Source organism: Mixophyes fleayi, chromosome 1 (assembly GCF_038048845.1).
Source record: "Mixophyes fleayi isolate aMixFle1 chromosome 1, aMixFle1.hap1, whole genome shotgun sequence".
NCBI classification, from domain to species: Eukaryota; Metazoa; Chordata; class Amphibia; order Anura; family Limnodynastidae; genus Mixophyes; species Mixophyes fleayi.
In genome coordinates this window covers 58,993,196-59,015,796 of record NC_134402.1, presented here as the reverse complement: position 1 = coordinate 59,015,796, position 22,601 = coordinate 58,993,196, and the positions used below count along the sequence as shown (strand labels likewise).

Below are 22,601 nucleotides of genomic sequence, written 5' to 3'. Positions count from 1 at the left end.
CAAAAAAAAAACCCCAGGGTCACTCAGACTCCTCTTCCTGTTAATGCAGCTTATTGTCTGTCTAACACTGACTGACAATTGCAAAAGCCTCTGTTTAAAAATGGTTTTAATGCTCATTAGGCTAAAATGAACCAGGTGCCTAAAACACAGCTCTTTCACTTAATAGGATATAAATATTGCCAATGAAGGTTTCATAGGGAAAAGGATCTCGGTGCCAACTGGTTTTTAAAGTTCCCAGCCGTGTACATTGTAAATTACCATCAAACCATGTAGGATTTACAATGCATATTGAAACACATAATTAAACACCACTTTACTTTAAAAAGTTTTATTAAAAGCAATTACCTCTTAATTTAACATGCATTACGGTGGCAGGCTATAAAAGAAGCTTAATCATTACCATTTTTCCTATCATGTGACTACCATGGCAACTACATTCACATAGCACATGATGTAGCGAGCAGTGACACATTGAAATGTCCCTCTGAGCTCAATCTGAACTGTAAAATCCTTCCACTCCTACTCCCACCGATTGCATAACATGACATGCTGGCAGTCATACTGGTCTAGCCTTCAGGGAGATTTTGAAAAGGAGATATTAAATAGTTTAAAAAAAAAAAAAGCTTATGTGGCTTTGCTGCTTTAAAAAGTTGAGTCATTAATATAAAATAGTTACTTATTTACCATTTGTTATTAGTTAAATTCAATCTCTATTAGCGTGTAAATGGCTTCTTCCTTCATTTTTTGTTACTTTGTATAGCAACTCCCTATTACAGAGTACTTTCCAAAGAAAATTTAATCATTTACAGCAGTCTGCGCCTCATTGGAGGCTTACAGTCTAACTTCTCTAAAACACACACTTCCATTTTCATCAGAAGCCAATTAACCGATGTTCACAAGCTTGGATGTTTCAATCCCCAATGATCTCCAAAAAAATGAAACATATGGGCAAGTTTCTTCCTCAACTGCTGAACGTAATCACCGACCAATATCATAGGTCTCCGGTACATTAGCTTGTGCTATGTTTAACAATAGTTGCAACAAGCTGTGTCCAAGGTCCATCGGGTATGTATTAACATTACAGTGTTTGTTATTGGAAACACCAGATGGTCTAAGGATGCAGCTTGAAGTGCGTTTCCTCTGTCTAGCACCATAAGGACTAGAAGTGAGGTCTTATAGCAAAAGATTGTACACTAATATTAATGCTGTGTTCACCATCAGCCAAGGAAGGCTGTACACCTGTGAGAACATAACACAATGTCATTGGAGAGCCTAAATAGAACAGAGGGGAAAAACTTTACCAGATGCTGCATTTTTGTAAACTTCATTACAGAGACCGACCCTATAACTGCAGAACATAAACAAAAAGATTAGTTTCCCTTTAATATTTTTTGATTTTATAGAGCACCAAAATATTTGACGGTACACACAATCCCGCAGACCAATGATTCACTGGGCCGCTCTGCTTTGACCATGTGCGAGGCCTACAGAGAAAGGGGCCTGAGGAATGAATAAAGACAGATAGAGACCAAGTATACCACATATTTTATCTAGAACATTGGCTGGTACATAAACGTATTCTAGAAAGTAACTGAACTAATTCCTGAAACCCTGCTGTTAAGTGCCACGCTACTAATTAATACTACAAAAGTTATTCTGGGACATTGTATAACTCACATGCGATTATTAGAAATTAGCACCGTTCAACTCCTCGCCATCTAGTTTAGTTATATAACATTGCAACACCTAATAAGTTCAATCCATTCAATGAAAACAAGAGGTGGTCGGGGTGAGATGGATACAGCATTATAAAAGCTCAAAAATAGTTCTTGACCATATAAATTCATGAATAGGATACTAAATCATTTTAAAAAGTTACTTTATTTCTATAACACCGTTAACTAGACAAAGCCAGATTTGACATTCAAATACAGGATTATGGTCTAAATTTGTGGCGCTTACCAATCCTCTTGGCATAATAAGCATTTGGATAGACTCACTAATCGCGGTCATTGTCTTGAGGCAGTACGGCACAAATTGTGACAAGTGCAGGAACTTTGCCTTCAGACAATGGCAGCTGAGATAGTTGTCCATCATTCAAGGACCTCCACCTACATAAATTATTTTTATGCTAGTGGTATCATCATTGCAAGTCAAATATCACATTCACATAATGTCCCTAATTAGGGTATGTATTCTGTATGTCTTTCTGAAAATTACTAATTAGCCCTCTTATCAGCAACACAAGTTGGTTTTAACAATGCTTTGTAGGGTTAGGTACAGACTAAAGCATTTTCGTCCAAATCAGCCGACATAAGACCAAAGTCTGGTTAGTGTGTATAGTGACACGATGGTCGAAAGTCATTCCACAGTGTCGAATGACGGCTCATTTGTTTGGTCGTACTGTTTAATATTTTCCGACCAACCAGTGACCGATCATGCAGTCTGTATGTGCTCATGCTCACGATCTCCATAGAGTTTACAGAGTCGGGCTCTTTTCAGCCGATGCTAGCGATGAATGTCCCGGTGAATAAATGTAGAGAGTGCTGTAGAAGGAATAATTCATTTGTTCGTTCTGAGACAGAATGTTCCGTTTGAGTCACAGAAGTGAACGAAATGACATATGGATAACTATAACATGGTGTTTTAATCAGTGTGACAATAATGAATTAATGAATAATGTTCTGTCACTCTCTGAAGACTAGAGGACCAGATGAAGAGCACATATCTGAAGGTAAATCGTGTCAGTGTGTATTATTATTATCCTCCTTTATTTGTTAGGCGCCACAAGAGTTCCGCAGCGCTGTACAATGCACAAACAATAGACAGTACAGGGTAAAACATTACTGAGGAGTAAACAAATATACCAACACTTCAGAAGCTCCAAGCAGGCTAATGCAGTAAAGACGGAGCAGAAGAGTAGGTAAGGACACAGGAGGGAAGAGGGCCCTGCTCAAATGAGCTTACATCCTAAGGGAGGGGGAACAAACGGGGGCCAGTTGATGTAAAGGAGAGAAGAGGGGACGAGAGGAGGAAGGGGAGAGCAGGTTAGGTGGAAGGATGGTAGGCTTTGAGGAACAGGTGGGTTTTTAGTGCCCGTTTGAAGGGGCTTAGAGTGGGAGAGAGATGGACGGAGCGAGGGAGGTCATTCCAGTGAAGGGGGGCTGCCCGGGAGAAGTCTTGAATTCTGGAGTGGGACGAGGTAATCAGAGAGGAGGAGAGGCGACGGTGTGTATATGCAACAATCGGACTGATCAGACTTTCAGTCGTAGGTTCAATCGTTTGAGGCAACACGTCAGTCGGAACATTCTTCAGTGTGTACCTAGCATAAGCAAATCCTACATCGTGGTCTTGTCATAACACACATTGTTATGTTCAACACTTAAGACCACCTGTGTGCAGTTATTTGTTTGATATAAAAGGCAAACAACCAGATTGTTAAACAAGTTGGCCACTGAAACATCTGTGACTAAACTGAACCAAGTGTTTTGGCCTTGGACTGAACAATAACATAACAGGCCTGATTCATTAAAGCACACATACTGAGCACAATGTGCATTTTAAAACACATGTAAAATCGGGTCTACGTACACCCCAGAATTCAACAAGGAGCAGATGTGAAGATACGTGCGGCGATGAATACGGGTGTAGGTCTGCCCACTCTACTAGAAAAGACACTGCAGAGTAGGTCCAATACCTATGTGAAATATAAAATCACATAAGAAAAGCACAGGAAAAAAAAAAAACTATTGATAAAACATTAAAAGTGTTCTATGGGGTTTTCCACCATTAAATATATTTAATAGTATGTTATGAATGTCTACTGTACAGAATTTTTTTCTACAGTTGTTCCTGAATGCAAACACATGTAATACAGTTATCATCAATAGTAATTGGCACTTAGACTAGACCTGTAACTGGAGTAAGAGATACTGCTAATAAACAAGTACCTTAGAGATGCCCAAAGATTGACTCAGACGTGATGCACCCATTCCTGACCTGTTCCCTCCCTGAAAACGTAGGCTGTAGTAAGTGTCCTTTATGCTCAAAGATGAATTGAACGTGGCTGTGTTCTGTGCTGTATGCAGGGTGTAGGTACCAGGGTCAAAGGGAACAGTTGCCCCCCCCCCAATGATCTGTTGGGTGGGCAAAGACTGTGTTTTGCACCCACATGAACTTCTACACCAGGGGTCAGCAACCCCCTGCATGCCATGAGCCGTTTTCACTGGCACACCGACCGCCAGGTCACATCCAGACATCAATGGATGTTTTCGTGAGCTCTGAGCTTCTGTTGCCGGTCTCTGGGGGGGAACAGGCACTTTCCGTTATACAGGTACCGCAGCGCAACATCTATCGTCCGGCTGTGCCTGCCTTCAGACTCATTATTGGCGAGTGCCTCTCTCGTGGTGCACTGTAAAAGAGGTGCCTGATACAAGCAAGTTAGATCTCCCATCTGCACTGCAACCCTGCCTTTTCCGGTCTCCATTTTTCCCTCCAATGTGTGCCTCTGTCCCTCCCTCCTCCATGAGTGCCTCTGTCCCTCCCTCCTCCATGAGTGCCTCTGTCCCTCCCTCCTCCATGAGTGCCTCTGTCCCTCCTCCTCCATGAGTGCCTCTGTTCCCCCCTCCTCCATGAGTGCCCAAACTGTTTGTGTGTTTCTGTCTTACATTATGGCTGCCTGTCCCTTTCTCTCTCCCTCGTTGTGTGCATTTCTCCCTTGTCCCCCCATCCCATTTGTTTCCCCTTTTTTCCTATGTGCCCCCACAACCCACAGTCCTATTGCACCCCACCTTCTACCCCCTTGTATTCCACTTCACACCTTTTCTTCTCCTCTCCTGAATGTGGTAGGCAGCGTTGTTGGATCGGAAGCGACCTAAACGAACAAAGGCGAAACCTCATCCAGCACCACATAACTGAACCTGAGAATTGGAACCAGAGGCCGGCGGGTAAGAACAATTTTCCTTTAATAAATCGCATGGGCTTTTCCTTCAGAGGGTTACCTCTGGGTAGAATACTGCTATCGTTGGAGGTAACCATTACAGGAGGTAAGAAAGCTTTTGCACAGGGGAGCCTATTTAACACAAAATACCTATTCTTTTTTTTTGCCATCTCTGAATGGCGATGAATCATTGCATTGATCTATCTGTTTAACAGCTATTGTACTAATTGATAGTAAATATTAATAATATCTCTTTAATAATGTATAAAGTTTTAGCCAACCCCTGAAACACTGACAAAAATGAACATAGGATTGGAATTCTTTGTATAACTGCAGTCACTGAGATACCAAATGCAAGAAAAAGGGGCTCCAAGCCCTATAGTATTCCTTGGCCATCCCTCCCCATGAAAATTTTCGTTCCTACGCCCCTGAGTGTATGGTCCGGTTCTGGGCATGCGCAAAGTGATGTTGCAGATTGTGTACACAAAAATCCCCGTTTACGTCCCTTAATGACTCATGCCCCCACAAGAGCAGCAAAATGTTACTTCTTTTTCCACCATTCTCCACAACTGGATTGTATTTGATCGGGTATGACAAAACTACACATGGTATTATTGCTGGTCAAAGTGAAGAAATTAACCAGCATTAGGCAATGGTTTATTGCCAAAATGTATTTGTTCCCTCTCACAGAAGAGAAAATCACAAAAGATGTAAAACGCAAAGTGGGACTATGATTAGTTGCATTAGAGTGATTGCATAATTGGTGGCATAGAAATAGCAGCACCATGCTATATGTATATATTATACACACACATTATAATATATACACACACGTACACATTTTCATACTAGGGGTGAAAACTAAAATATCTCCCCCCACTGTGCATGATTACTATGCAATGTATGTGCTATAAATGTATTTCTTCTGCTCAGGCACCTGGTATAAAAGCTTTCCTTCGTGTAGTACACGAGAGTGGGATAAGCCCACAGGACCTATTGTTCTCTGTTCCCACTCACACATCTCAAACAGGGGGAATCATCTGATCTTCATAGTTCTTTTCCTTAAATCACAAGATTTCACATTGTCTGACACAGCAGGACACAAATGTATTCCTGTTTACCATAAACTTCAAATAAAACATGTATCAAAGTCTTACATAGCAGCCAAGGAAGTATTGAAAACACTTTAATGAAGGAAACTATCCCTGTTGCTGTCACATTGTCACATTATAGTATGGAGCATTATATTACAGCTTTACATGCTCTATGGTACAAATCAGCATCCAGTGTACTATATAAAAAAAAAAAAAAAAAAAGAAGAAAAACACGTTTCAGCAATCATACCCACAGTTCTGTATCTGTTGGAGCCAGAGATGGCATTTACACCCTATGATGCCATGCAATACTCTGGCGCTACATTTCGGGTTTCTAAAAACACAGGAACATAAATATTGATGGGGATGTGTGAAAGTTTGTTTTTACCTACAGCGTATTAGACTGACATGGTCAATAAGGGGGCACTGTGAGCGCATTAGCCTAAGGCAGCGTGAACCCTTAATCAGGCCCTTAATATGGACAGTATATGTAAGGAAATGGACAACCAAACCCATGTACCCAGAACCTCCTCCCCCCTCCCTCATGTAGACCCCGACTGAGCTATCCCAACCAAAGCCTCCACCTTTACCTTCTACAGCAGTGTCACCCAAACCAGGTCCTCAGGGCCCCCTAACAGTGCATGTTTTCGATATCGCTTTGCTGGAGCACAGGTGTACTCATTACTGACTGACACATTGTAACACATCCACAGGTTGTACTAATTATTTCACTTGTCACCTGGAAAACCTGCACTGTTAGGGATCCCTGAGGACTGGGTTTGGGAAACCCAGTTCTACAGGGATGGCAAACTCTTAGGGAAGAAAAAAAAAAAAAAAAAAGTAAAACAGGCCATCTCTGGTGACCACAATAATCCACAGAGAAGTATAAAAAGTAATTTTGTGATAACATCCTTGGGTCCCATTTACTTGTAAATGTCATATCCATTTCAGTTCTGAACAAACTTTAAAATAGGAAAACGCGGTAGAAATGAAAGAAGTCAGTAAAAAAATATTTTCAAGGATTGCACCACTGTCTTCCTGCTAACAAATGGTTAGCATTTATTTTGTTTACTCAAGCGTCTGGCTTTTTACATACAATAATTTGTGTGTCATGGGAAAATAAATAAAATTTCACAGTTTTAAATAGCTTTGAGCTTGAAATCACACCCATAACAGTGTTTGTGTGCTGGGAAAACATACATAGAACAGAAGGCCTGCTCGATGTATATAAATCATACTTCATTTTTCAGCAGGCCAGTAGAGAGAATTTTACACCCAGCAGTGTTAGGCTGGTTACTCACCACAGAAAATTTCACTCAATGCGATATCGTTAATGATTTTACCAATCCTGATCAGTATGCCGATTCATGTGTACACACTATATACGTTTTACACAAATTAACTTCCAATCTGTGCACTTCATCTGTCATAAACATCGGCTAAAAAGATCCTGACTCTGCACACTCTATAGAGACCTATGGACATTGTGCCGGTCGTGCGTGCATACACACTGCAGAATTGGAACGACATCAGTCCATTGTTGAACGAGATTTTTTTGTCCAGTGTACAAATCAAATGATACAATGTGCTTTGGAACGACAATCATTTATCGTTGGAGCACGCTCACTAATGCGATATCGGGCCGAACAGTCGTTGATCATGTGATAGGCCCGATAATCCGCTAAAAAAAAATTGTACTGTGTACCCAGGCTTAGCCCCATTGTATTTACTTGTATCATTGTCATTTATAAACAGATACATTTTCCAAAAGAATTCTAAAACAACCTTGATAATGGAAGAGTACTTTGATATGAAACATGGCTTATGAGACTTTGATTCTGCCGTTCTATTATTGACTCTTGGCCAATATATAAACATGTCTTTATAGGTGCACCTATATATTTGATGTTTTAATGACCAGCTATTGCAGTCAATTTGTTTGATATCAAGTGGCGCTACCACTGGTTATGTTTTATATTTATATTCATATGTTAATAAATTATATTTGTTGAAATTCCGCAGTGTTTCACCAGTTCATTGTGATTGTTATACCATTGTAAACTTTTTTGTGCTTTTTTTTATATATATTTTTTGAGGCTGCAGACCTCATACATTGGTATCAACAGTTCACCGCCATATCTTTAGCACCAAGGTATTTTTGTTTGTATGTACAGCACTGTGCAATATAACTGGAGCTATATAAACGATGATACAAAAAAATATTATTATTAGACTTTATTTGTAAGGCACCACAGTGCTCCGCAGCACCTTACAGTAGTGAAAAGACAAAGTATACAAAATAAACGCAGACATGAAAATAAAGGGTATGGAGGACCCTGCTTATTAGAGAGCTTACATTCTAAGTGGGAGAGGGCACAGCTGAAACAGGAGCAAGTCTGGTTTCAAGGCAGCGGGTTTGAGAGACTGAGGAAATTGTGGGGTTATTGACGGTGAGGGAGATTGGAAGGGAGGTAATTATGGCTGGAGGGAAGATAATAATCCGGTCTGTTTTGAAAATATTGAGCTTTAGGTAGCATTGGGACATCCATGTGGAGATCGTACAGACATGGAAAGGTCAGGGGAAGAGATATAGATTTGGATGTAGTCAGCATAGAGGTGGTACTGGAGGTCGAATGAGCGAATTAGTGCCCCAAGAGAAGAGGTGTACAATGAGAAAAGAGCCAGAACAGAGACTTGTGGGACCCCAACTGATATTGTGAGTGGAAAAGAGCATGTTCCAGAGGTAGAAACACTAAACGAGCAGTTCAATACGTAGGAAGTGGTCAACAAAGGCCGATTAAGTGAGGGGTAGGAGCTGAGGGGGATCACCCATGTCAAAGCATGGAGAGTTTCTTTAGAATTGGAGAGAGTAGTGCATGCTTAAAAAGGAGGATAGATATGTTCAATTTAAGTAAATTACGCAAATGGACCTGCACAAATGCAAATTAAAATATATTTAAAACAGATCAAAATACTTTTTACACATTGAAAATACAGTAAATACATATATAAGTATATGGGGATAATATAACAGTTTGCACGTCTCTTCACAATTCAGTGGTATGTGTTTTTAATACAGTGTCCTTATTTAGTGCAGAAATACACCCCTACTAATTGGGAGCATGTAACTATATTCTTGACTAGAAAAGTCACCATTATTAACAATGCATGTCTGCTATATGTTTTTATTTAACTCAAGGAGTTAAACAAAAAAACCAACCCAAAGTCCTACTAACCTTAGATGCACCATACAGAGCAGTACGAGGAGAGGGGCCATTACAGCCATTACGAGTTTCTGGCGGATCTGGAGCACTCTGTAACCAAGTTAATAAAAACTTGTTGTTTTTTTAACTTAACTCCAACTCCATCCAAAATTATTCTTTAGTTTTGGTTTGAGTTATGTTTTACACAATGTCAGTGCCTGTAATCAATACTTCAAAAAACAAAATTAGTAATAATTTACTCTCTGTTATAAAGGTTAAGTGTGCATGCCCAGTGTATATGTACAAAGAGGGGCTGGCTGGCAAATTTCAGCCCCTTTGGAGGTAGAGACTCTTCTCAGCAGCCCATTAGGAACATTTTATAAGGAAAACAATTGCAGGTAGTCCAGTGATCCAGCCCAAGGTAGTCCACTATGAAACTGGCCTGGGGGGAGAGGGGTGGCACTTGGCCCCCAGCCCGTGTACAAAATCCCTGCCCAACTGCTACTTACAGTCCCTCTCCACCGTAGCTGGAATCCCTTGTCTACTGTTCAATGCCCATCACCCATTAGGGACATTTTCATGCAAGACACCTCCCATGTTCCGTGGGCTTAAAAGTTTATCCCATGCGGTCTAAGACAGTTCTACGCAATTTTTATAAGAATGTTTGTACCATATTTAAAATTTGAATGTTACAAACTAACACAGAACCTTTCATGTAATGAGGGAGACCTGGTGCTTGCAGTCATTTTATCAGCATTGCTACTGTATAAATACCACAGGATTGTCAAAGAACTTCCAAGTATAGAGCAAAGCAGTAGACAGCTGTACTGTCAAAATGTTTATGTCAGGATACACGCTGCACTGAAGACTCACTATCCAGTGCACCATGCAGCCACATGTACTGTCCAGGCCAACTCCTCATTAAACACTGTTAACCTTAGTTACAAAAAACTAAGTGGGGAGTAATCTCCAGTCAGCCATTGATACCAAAACGGTTAAAATTGCAACGAACACTGATCATAATTGAACATCAATGTGCCAATGTATAGAAGGATATTAATATCAATAAAACAAGTGCCATAATCTTCTTAATAATGAGAAATAATTATTTTCTATATTCTTTAATTCTATATATAGCAATCACTATTTTGAAACATTCAAGTTTTCCAACATATTCTGATTCTCCTATTTTTCGGCACGCTGTTTGTAAGGTAAAACATTTCCCATGCCGCCCCCCCCCTAATGTTTATAAATATTAACAAAGAACGCTCAAGGTTTTACAAGTTCCTTGATTTTATTGTACATTATAATTTATGCTATTGCAGCAAAGTTATTTTGAATTAAATGTAACATGCTGTACTATAGCTAGATCTGTAACCCAGGGAATGCCACAGGCTAGGAAACCCAGGTGTACACTGAGGTGACACAATGGGGCAGATTCAATTCCCTAAATACCCACCCGATGTGCCTCTGAAATGCCCCGAAACACCTCGCGCTGATATTCTTTTACTGAAGTAATGCGGATTTCTGCTCGCCCTCGATAGAGGTCCGAGCAAACATCCGCTTTATTTATTACCGTAATGTCTGTAAAAATGCGCGTCCGGGATGTTCTTGGGAACACCGCAGACAATTGAGTCTGCCCCAATATGTAAAAGGACCAAATTGCACAGATCCCAACTTTTGGGGATCTTGTTATTTCTTGATTGGCTGATGACCATAAAGACCTGCCAATAGTTATCAACCATTGACAGAGCCGTAACTTAGAATTCTAGTGCCTGGGGCGAGAAAGACAAATGCGGCCCCCCTAGCATTCAAATTTTAACCAAATGAACCTAAAATATTACTAAACTGCGCCTCCCTTCAGTGTTGCGCCCTGGGCGGTCGCCCCCTGTCGCAGAGCCCTAGTTTCGGCCCTGACCATTGACAGTTTTTACCCTCCGAGAATTCAAGACTAATCAGGATAAAGCAGATGTTACCACTTCTGCTGTATGTGTGGCTACCTGCTTCGAACATTTACAGCTTAATTTACACCACAACACATGCACTTTATTTCCTAACAGACACATGTAACAGTATCAATAAGTGTAATGATACAATAATAGAAAGAACATACAGCACAAGGTCCTTTTTAAAAAAAAAAAAAAAAAAAGTCTAAACAAGGACAGGAGGGGGAAGACACAGGAACCAGAGCACAGAGAACCCTGTTCTCTAAAATCAATGGATTTAGCTACAGGTGTAAATTCTGCTTCACTATCTGTTCTTACATGTATAAATGATATAAAAGTGAACATAGCAGCCACCAACATCAATCATATGACAAGCCATGAACATTGATGATGCTTCCTTGAAGATATTCAGCAATCCTCACCTCGTGTTCTATTTTATGACATTGTGAAAACCCAGAGTGTTCTAGCAAAATGGTCACATGAAGGACAGTGTAGCAGACAAGATGAATGCAACAGTTGCTTCAACACTATCTGTTCTTTTTAAAACAGCCTGATAAAATTCATTATATTTGTCTAGTCATGCTCTACAAGGAAAATAACACTAAATAATGTAATCAGACCAGGTACAAACAGTGATTTATAGGCCTGAAATGTGTGTTCTACAAAAGAACAGCTAGGAAGCCTCCTGCTGAGCTGCTTACTTTATCAGATAATTAATGGCAATTGTGTAATAGCATAATGACAACTAGCAGAGAGGTCAGATAATATTGAATGGATCTGATCAGACAGGCTGAACACAAAGACCTATGTCACAAAGTCTTTCAATTCATGCTATATATAGCACCGGAGATGGAGGCGATTTTACATTAAGAGCAGATTACAGTCATTTAAATATGTGACAATAAGGTATCGCTGTGAGAACCACACTGATTTTTGTTACCATTCCTAGACTGTGGGCTTCAATATATCTGAATTTATTATAAAGAAGTAGTTCCAAACCTTATGTGAGCTGGATGACTAATGTTGCCATGGTTTGGGTGAAATAAACTATTAGAAATCTAATTTGTTTTATACAAAATGTGTTTTGTACTATAAACACTGATGCAGGATTTTATATCTAAAACATTACTGCTAAAGAGATCATTTTAAGTTAAGTAAACAGGAGATGTCCTGGATCCTGCTACATGCAAGTAATGTTACTGTATCCTAAGTGGATAAAGGTTCCGTTTGGTTTTAAAGGGTCACCCAATTTAATATATAAAAAAAAAAAAAAAAAGATGAAAATGCACTTGATTTAGGCATGAATTGGACATATCACATCGGTATCACCAGTAGGGAAACCAAACATATCTGCACAAAAAGATGATAACGAATCACATGCAATTGTACCTACCAAGCCCGCAATGGGTGTCGGCAGCCTGTTGATTTTCTTTATAAGTCCTGGTTTAATTGCATTTAACAACCTGCAAAGAAGAAAGCAAAAGTAAGATTAATCACAAATTATGTACAGAAGTGTTTTTAAATTTTACCTTTTTAATGTGCATTACCAATGAAAATAAATGCACCGTACTGCTTATGTCTGTACATAAGTGGCAGGCTTTCAAACTTAGATTCCATAGGACACGATGTAAAAAGAAAGTGGTAGATTAAATACATTCCAGTAAAAACACATTTTTGTAGGAATTGATATCAAAATAGGAAATGCAAATATTGTTCCATATATAAACTTTTACATGAGGTCTGCTTAGCGTGCAAGTTCCGAAATGAAAAAGCATCTTCAAACATTCGCACACGATTTGAGATGTTTGAAGTCTGTTTGACCTCTGTGTATCGGCTTGCAGGGAGGTACATTACACAATTACATACAATGTCAAAAGTTACAACGGGCTGACGCAACTCAATTGGGGAGATTTATGGTTAAAATCTTTGCTCATACCTCAGAGAGGTGCGATAAAAATTTGCAAAAAATTCTGTACCATAACTGCAGGTTATTGTGTGCAGAAAGACACTGCGGCCAATTGTCCCGCCCAAGGAGTCGACGACTGGATTTGAACCAGGGTCTCAACAAGTCTCTTCATTCCATTATATGATCAGTGCCCTAAGAGGGATTGTGAGTCACTGACCAATCATGAAACACTAAACGCCTCCTCCTGTTAGCAAACTTCTCCACTAACAATACAATAATCACCATCTCAAGCAGCTCAGCCACTGCTCAATCTGTCAACGCAAGTTGTCATCAGGGGCGCACCCAGGGGGGTTTCCTAGTCCCCAGAAACCCCTGTCCTACCTGGGGTGTTGTATGCTTACAGTGGCTGGCCCTTCTCCCGGGACCAGACACTACTGATTGCAATCCTCTCCCAGTCAGTCCCCTGCTGTGTGAGCACAGCTCTCTGCCGGCAGTTTGGCTCCGCCCCTTCCTCCCACGGGGCCAGCATGGGTGTTATGCAGGAGGCAGCAGCAGAAGGTAAGATTGTGTGTGTGAGTCTGTGTGTTTGATCCTGTGTGTGTGTGTGTGTCTGTGCTTGTCTGTGTATGGGACAGTTTACATATCTGTGTTTGACACAGTGTGTGTTTGTAGCCACGCCCCTACACTTGTATCATGGCGCTGAAACCCCCTCCTCAAATCCTGCGTTTGCCCCTGGTCATGTAATAAACCAAGACAGTGTTATTTCACATTCATGGATGTCCCAATTCTTAAGCAAAACTTGATCGTTTTTCTTGCATTATCCAGAAGTCAAATGGTCACATTTCTAATAAGGACACAGGAAAACTTAAGGAGGTTTAGATGTGAGAATAATCACCACCATATTTGGGAGCCTAGGTTGGCATACTTTGGACTGATCTTACCCTGGCATCAATATTAGCTATTTTTCTGTGTTGTACCCACACAAATCAAACGTTTTTTGTTTTTTTATCAGACTTTAGAAGATCGCACTGGTTTAGATAAAACCCAAGACTGGAATACCAAGGGGGTGTTTTTATGTAGTGTATGTTTCTATTACTTGAAATAGGGAAATTGCCTCTACCAAAAAAAAAAAAAAAAGTTAAACATGATGGGGGTAAAAGAGGGTCTTTTGGAACTACTCCCATACCTAGGCTCTTTCTTATTTTCTGTAGTGCAGTGTTTACATAATGTGTGATTTTATATCTATTAGAGGGTACACCATTGCTTGAAATAGGCGACACCCTTCTTTGAAATTAGGGCACCCCTATTTCTATAGAAGTCAGGATGGAGGAGATTGCGGCTCTTTTACAGCCTCCCCTCACCCCCGGGCGCTCTATTTCTGTTTCTGTCCTGTGACATCATTGGGCACACAAGCGATGTCACCAATTCTGTCTCCTTCACCCCATGGGGTAGATGGTAATACACACAGGTCCCCAATTTCACTATCATTCATATCAAAGTTTAATAGAACGCTGGGAAAATTACAAATATTAATAAAAAAACACTGGGATTTTAAGACAGGATTGAAAACCTTTGATACTCTACATGAACAACTTATTGTTTCAATAAGACTAAACTTTGTTGGCATCTAGTTTTTTTTTTTAATAAGTAAAAGTAGTCTGATCTTGAAGCATGGATGGCTATGTATTAAACCACCAGGCCATTTTAACAGCACAACATTACAAATGTGAACATGGTTCTTTTACATTGGGTGACAAATTTCAAAGCAAAAGCTTGATCTTAAATTTAATTGGGGAGATTGATTATAGTCTCCAAATCACTAGCTACCAATGGGGTTTATATATGTGTAGCAATTTATGCATAGGAGAAGCGTTTGGGATTTTTTATTTAAAGGACACTATACCCCGATGGCCTTAAAGGGACAATAGATTTGGCTAGCAAAGCAATTATTAATGAACTGATCAGTACTAAATAAATATAAACTTATTCATTGGGCCTTACATTCAGTTGTGAAGCTTTCACCAGGCTTGGAAGGGATTTTTTCTTCTTTGTAGCTTTTGTAAAAGAGAAAGTTATTTTCAGCACGCAATGAGGATTCTGTCTGTCTGGTTAAATAGTGAACTCAAATGAACTGGTCAAAACACTCTGCTTCATTTGTTACTCCAGTTCTCAGCAGAAGGACAGTGGCTTTTTATGTAACCATCTTGGTAGTAATACAGCGGGTGAAATAAGTATTGACCACATCAACACTTTTCTCATTAAATATATATTTAATGTGGCTATTGTAATGAAATTGACACTAGATCTCAGCAGCAACCCTTGAAATCCACACATGCAAAGAAATCAAACCATAGATTTCCATAATGTAAGTTTTGTGTAATAATGTGAAAAGTCACAGAGAAAAAAAAGTATTTAACACATGAAGAAAGGGAGGTGCAAAAAGTCATGGAAAGCCAAGACACCAGCTGAAATCTATCAGTAATTAGAAAGCAATCCTGCCAGCTGGTGCAGCCACTACTGATGGCCTTTAAAAAGGTGTCTCATTACGAAGGTGTCACACAAGAAACATCTCATGATGGGTAAAAGCAAAGAGCTCTATCCAGACCTTCGCTACCTTATTATTGCAAAACATACTGATGGCATTGGTTACAGAAGGATCTCAACTGCTGAATGTTCCAGTGAGCACTGTTGGGGCCATTATCCGGAAGTGGAAAGAACATCATTTCACCATAAAGCAGCCACGACCAGGTGCACCTCGCAAGATTTCTGACAAAGTGAAAAAACTTATCAGAAGAGATGTCCAAGGACCACTTGTGAGGAGCTTCAGATAGACATGGAATTAGCAGGTACAATTGTTTCAAAGAAAACAATAAGTAATGCACTCAACCCCCATGGCCTGTATGCACGCTCACCGCGCAAGGCTCCTTTGCTGAAGAAAAAACATGTTGAAGTTCGTTTAAAGTTTGCTGCACAACATTTGGACAAGCCTGTGAAATACTGGGAGAATATAGTGTGGTAATATGAGAACAAAATTGAACTCTTTGGATGCCATAATACACACCATGTTTGTAGGAGAAATGGCACTGCACATCACCCCAGAAACACAATACCAACAGTGAAGTTTGGATGTGGGAACATGGTGTGGGGCTGTTTTTCTGCACACGGTACTGGCATACTGCATATAACTGAAGGAAGGATGAATGAAAAACGTACCAAGACATTCTTGATAAAAATCTGCTGCCATCTACCAGGATGCTGAAGATGAAATGAGGGCGGACATTCCAGCAAAACAATGATCCCAAACACACAGCCAAGGACACTCTCAATTGGTTTCAGAGAAAGAAAATAAAGCTGCTAGAATAGCCCAGAAAATCAGCTGACTTGAATAAAATTGAAAATCTATGGAAAGAACTAAAGATCAGAGTTTATAGAAGAAGCCCACGGAACCATCAAGATTTGAAGACTATTTGCATTGAAGAACGGGGCAAAAATCACACCTGAGCAATACATGCGACTAGTGTCTCCATACAGGAGGCGTCTTGAAGCTGTCATTACCAACAAAGGCTTTTGTACAAAGTATTAAATAGATTTCAGGAAGCTTGTTCAATATTTTTTTCCCTGTGTCATTTCACATTATTACACAAAACTTAATTTATGGAAATCTATGGTTTGATTTCTTTGTATGTGTGGGTTGCAAGGGTTGTTGCTGACATTTGGTGTAAATTTCACTACAATAGCCACATTAAATATATATTTACTGAGAAAAATGTTGGTTGCAGGTTTAATTTATAGTTACAGCAGACACCAACAGGTGTCCCCCTAAAACCTATTTATCCAATATAAAATGGACATAGCAGTATAAGCAAGGGAACGTTTATTTAGGGCTTCCTGGATTTTTCCCTGAGATTCCCCACGTGCCCTGCGGGAACACACAGGACTTACCTGAAATACCAAAGAAGTCCTCAAAACTTCTGCGTTATGCACACAGAGTTCAGTTTAAACGCTGCACACAGCTGATTAATAGTCTGGACCAATTGGCGGGTTCCTAGTTTGATACTGAATTCCCAGGACTTGGACATCAACCTAAAAATCAGGTGTATACAGCAAGAGACCCACAGCCTTCATGACACTGAAGCTTTAACTAAGGGACTTGATACTTTTATCTGTCTGTATAATATATATACCAAAGTATCCCTGGTCATATACAGATAGAACCTATTTATCGGTTTATTGTAACAGCCTTGAAAACACCAAGATTCTGTGGACAGTGTGTCCGGATAATCCCACCAAGGGATTGACCACTTCCTCACTAACAGAGAACAGACCACTAGAGTTGCGTATATATATATTAGGTTATAATACATAGACTATATAACAGTTATGCAATTTACAATAGTGTCCACGGATTCTATCCAGAAAATATAGAATAGTAGAATTATAGATTTGGTTTTGGCAATTTGTAGCTCCACAACAACTGGAGAGCAAACAAGTCTAAGCATCCCCTGCCAGGGACTTGTAGTTCTACAACACTTGGAAACCCAGTTTGCTTAGAACACATTATGGTACACACTAGACATCAGTTAATTTATATAGTATACAGTGTTTACACGGTTTTTGTTGTTAAGGTGTGGTGGGAATTTTCCTTTTGGAAGGGAATTAAGTACGAGCTGAGATTCCTCCCTAATTGTTAGGAACTAGAAAAAGCAGCTGGATCTGGCAGCAGTCATAGCCCCATCGCTGTCTGCAGCATCCAACTCTGCTGGGAGCATTCTCCCAATCCTCCTCTCAGTAATATGCCCATTAAGTAACCCTGATAACTTGTCCTGCATTTTGAAACTAAAATAACAAATAGATTGATAGGACAGGGTCAATAAGCTTTGCCTTTCTTGGACATTCTTTCTAATTGGAATCAGGGCTGAGGAGACAGAACCATATAAAGTACTGCGACTCCAATGTGCTCAAAATCATTCCAGCCAGTAAGGAAGGAAGGAAATTGCAACTGTAACACTTTATAAATGGGTCTCTGGACACATCACTGTTTTTGTTTAATGACCGTTTGCCAAGTGACCTGCGTATAAAGACACCTTGCCAGACTTAAAATGACAAGTGAATTATCCCACAATGTTATGTGCTCTGTATCATGGAGCAGAACATTAAACAGCAGCTTATTAGCTCCTGTAGAAAATATATACACACAATGCTGGATATTACGCTGGTTATCAGAAAGATATATGTAGAAAAATTAACACCACAAGGTAACATTTGGTGAAACATAATGCACAGCATAACAGTGACAGATTTTGATTATTCTTGTAGAAACTGAATAAGTCTAGATAAAAACAAAGTTTAAGAGCATTTTACTGGGTGTAAGTGTGCACTGTATCCACTCTGTTTGTAAGTGCATTTGGGATGGGCTGAACTATAATAAATCAGTAGTCAGTGGAGTCACTTATACAACAGCTCAGTACAAAATGAATAGGGAGAAACGCCGTACCTTTAGATGTGTCCTTCACAGATGCCATTATCAGCAACAGGTTTGTGGTCACAAGTGCTACTTACCCTATCACTGATTAGCTCCACTGCCTTATAGGTATGGTATCTACTGAATGACATAACTGCAAAAGATGTATTTTATTTTGCAAACTACGATCATGCCTCCCAACAAGCGCACTGTAGCTAATCAGACTATTTGTACATTTACACAGCTAGAGCAATCTGTAGCCGGAGCAACACATTCACAGCCCAACTGTTAGCAAACCCAACTGCAATACACAAAGCAACAAAATATCCAATTTTTTTCCATTTTGTGTTTATTGCAATAATTTGCAAATCATTTTTTCTTGCGTAGCGATCGGCATGCTATTGGCTTATTGCAGCAAACCTCACACAGACACATATAGGAGATAATTTTGCACAGGATCCAAGACAGTAATAGGCAAGCTATTACGCTTCAGAGGACTCCTGGGCGGCCCTCTAACCTTCAAATGTGGGGCACATTAGCCTTAAATTAACACAATACATATAATCAAAGTGAAAGCGACACCTATCTGTAATAACATATCAGCAGGCATTTTAAACAAAGGTGAACGCTCGGGGGAGGGGGGGGGGGGCGCCTGTTGCCCATAGCTAATCTATTTGTTATAGCCCCAAACTATCCTCTTCAGCTATGCAGTTCCATTCTCTAGTACACTGCAAATGTTGGAATAATCCCAATAGACCAATGTCCCATTCTCTTTCAGTCCAATGTGAACTTCATGAACTTTCACAAACTAGTTATAATGCATTCAACATATTCATATATCTAAGAATATATATATCCATTACTGGACTGGAGGCAAAATCCAGACTTTTCTTTACATTAAGCTGACATCACTTGGACGAGCAGAAAACCCTTGGGCCTCCTTAGATGCAAACTTGGCAAGACCCCATGGCAAAGAAAGGGTCAAGTCATATAACAAAGATGGACAGGTCGCAATGAACAAGTCTCATTTATTGCCTTTGAAGAATGGACAGTAATTAAAAAATGCTAACTTTTGACTGAAATACTACATAAAAGACTATGAGTAAAACTTTAATATTATTAGTCTTATATGGATATGTAGTTCTTAGTTTAGTATGGGTTCATTTCTGATTAAAACTTATCTGTCCAACTATGACATCACTCTTTCCAAATGTTATATTAACAGAAAGCTCTATGTAGGGGCAGCAGTAAGCTATTTATTGGCAGACAGACAGATCCTGTATCCGGGCAAAAGAATTTAAGTGTAAAAACAAGTGTACTGGCTTCTAACGCAATAAATTAATACTGTGCGATTAGGACCTTTCCACTATTTGTTAAGGGTATATGGTTGGACTGTACAAAAAGAGGACTATGAAAAACAAAAAAATTAAAACTATATATTACAAATATAAAGCAAATTGCACCCAAATATACTGTATAGCACACACACACACACACACATATGTACACATCCTTGTGACTGTCCAGCTGTTATTAAACTTTAACTCCCAGCTAGAAGCCAAAATCTGCTATAAGAATTCATAACATTAGACAGCATGCAGAGAATTCCAATTTAAAGTTTTTTTTTCAGTATTTTAATACATATATTAAAATAATTAGTTGAACTCTCTGAACGTTGTATGTTTGCAGAAAACAAAATCACACACAAGTCTGTGTACTCATTCCCCTACAATAGGGGAAATACAGTATGAAATGATCAATAAAAGGTCAACTTAATGACTTAATGTCAAGCATGCTGTGTAATTTCAGTAATTACAGTGATCTTTTGCACTTATGTACTGTTGTCCTCAGATGAGATCCTCTACGGCTATGCTGAGGCCACGATTGCTTTGAAAACTTTACTTTTAGAAGACTCAATAATGGCAAAGTGTACCTAGCTTTGGCAAGTCGTGCCTATAACCAACTAGTTTTAATTTGGGGATCTGTAATGTGATAATAAATGTCGCACTCCATAGAAAAAAAAACCTGGCTAGCGTTTCTGTATCCATACAGAAGCAGCTCAGACATTCTGATTCCATCTTCCTGTTCCTACTGCACCTGAACATTGCCTGCGCACTTCTATGCGGAGATACACCACGACCGTTCCAGAGGTGCTCTGCGCACAGTAAAACACACATACACATACACACACACTGCAGATGATCAAAAGAAACCGATGACCTTGAACAAAACGCTGCTATGCCAAACTTTTCATTTGGCAGGATACAACACAGACCCTAGATCTCTGGTAACTACTACAAAACCTGGTGAATTTTGCAATACACCACAATTTGGGCCGCCACTCTATGCATTAGTAAGAGGGAGGTATAAAGCAGCCTACGTTCTGCTGCTCTCTACTTCCCCAAAATTAAGAGAATGTGACTCTTCCATTCACATAGTTAGATCACATCCCGTTACTATCTTGGCAAGTTCACCTTTTTTAGATTCCAAGTGGTATAGTTAAGGCAGTCTTATTAATGCAGGTGGCCAGCTCCCCAGGGATTTAAAGGCTAAATCACCTTTTCTGAAATTTAGATAAAATCTGTTCCTCTAACATTTTTGCTAATAGAATCCATCCTCTACAAAACTGCAATACTTTTCAAGTTGTAAGTTCCAATAAGCACATGTGACAGAGTAACCGGGTTACAAATATCACTGGCAATTGTTCCAAGCAGAGACATAACTATACTGTATACAAATGGCTACCCCTACTGTCAGATCACCGTCAATATCAGAGAAGTCAAACTGCAAACCTGTATATTCACACCTGGATAACCAGGTCGAAATGTTTGTCAGAATGGGTGCAATTGGCCTTTAAAGTTGTTTTCCATTCACAAATCTTAGGATGACCTAATCCAACTGCATCCCTGTGTGCAGAATGCTCCAGTCTAAAGTTCTATCCTAATATATGGCTGGACTGAACCGGCACATGCTGCCAGGGAAACTTTCTCCATGTGTCATCCAGATCCCCTCCCCTCTCGGCATCCACAAACATAGGTATGAGGCATAAAAATAATGGACAAGGAATGGCTGTCTGTCATCTTGAAATTTATAGCATGACGTCAGAGAGGACCAGAGAGACTGTACACTATATTTATCTCAACGTGTCTGATCCAGATCAGAGATGAGACCCTGATATGGGCAGTCTAACTCACACTTGGTGAGCAGCTTTCACAATCTTATCTTAATGGAGTTACATTTGTAAGACTGAGATTAAAAAGCCAATACAGTAGGAGCGTTAACAACAGAAAGTGCAAAAGAAAACTGGACCAATAACTGCAAACTGTCAGCAAGAAGTCGACCTTTATGCGGAGACTTTAATGTAACCACTTAATGACTGGAGGGTTTTTACGCCAACGCCCACATCCCATATTGGAATATTGTATTGTTTATTTTATTGCGGGTAAAACAGGAAAACCCTTTCATGATTCTTTTATGCAGTTAAAGAAACCCAGAAAATTTCCCCTATTTTTAATTTGTGGAACAGAGTATAAAGTCACAAAATATATGTACTTTATTCACGGTCCAACATACTGAGGCTCAGATTTACCCATTTAGACACATTACAATAGGCACATAATATCCTGCTGTAAACACTCTCAGGTGAATGTCTATGTGTCCTCTTTATTAATTTACATATAAAAATGACAGTATGCTTCTTAAACATTGAGCAGGGCTCTATTAAATTCCATGTATTATTGCGGCTAATATCATATATGGTGCATGTGTCTGTATATAATTTTCATCAGTGCAGCAGGACTCGAATGAACAGAAAGGAGCCCAGTAAGTTCGACCCATCTTCTCTTTACTCAATGTATACACTTTGTTGCATATAGAGAAGCAGAGAAGCACAACACATTTATTTACTGCTCCTCTTTATGAACCAATGCTCAAACATCAGTCTACAAGGAAGAAAAGCATGGACACAGACTGCCAAAAACGATGGACATGGCTTGTTTGATGGTTTGTTACTTCAAAAAACTATAAACCAAATACATATACAGCTCCAATTC

General features: G+C 39.6%; 1 protein-coding gene across 4 annotated transcripts in view; it reads right to left on the bottom strand.

Moving 5' to 3' along the window:
* The window catches only part of LIMCH1 (LIM and calponin homology domains 1), a 195,427-nt gene that overhangs the window by 91,391 nt on the left and 81,435 nt on the right, over positions 1-22,601 (bottom strand). For all 4 annotated transcript variants that reach the window (XM_075195041.1, XM_075195032.1, XM_075195015.1 and 1 more), the window contains exon 3: positions 12,576-12,645. In XM_075195041.1, the coding sequence (XP_075051142.1) occupies positions 12,576-12,645 (70 nt within the window). The remainder of the gene's footprint in view (positions 1-12,575; positions 12,646-22,601) is intronic.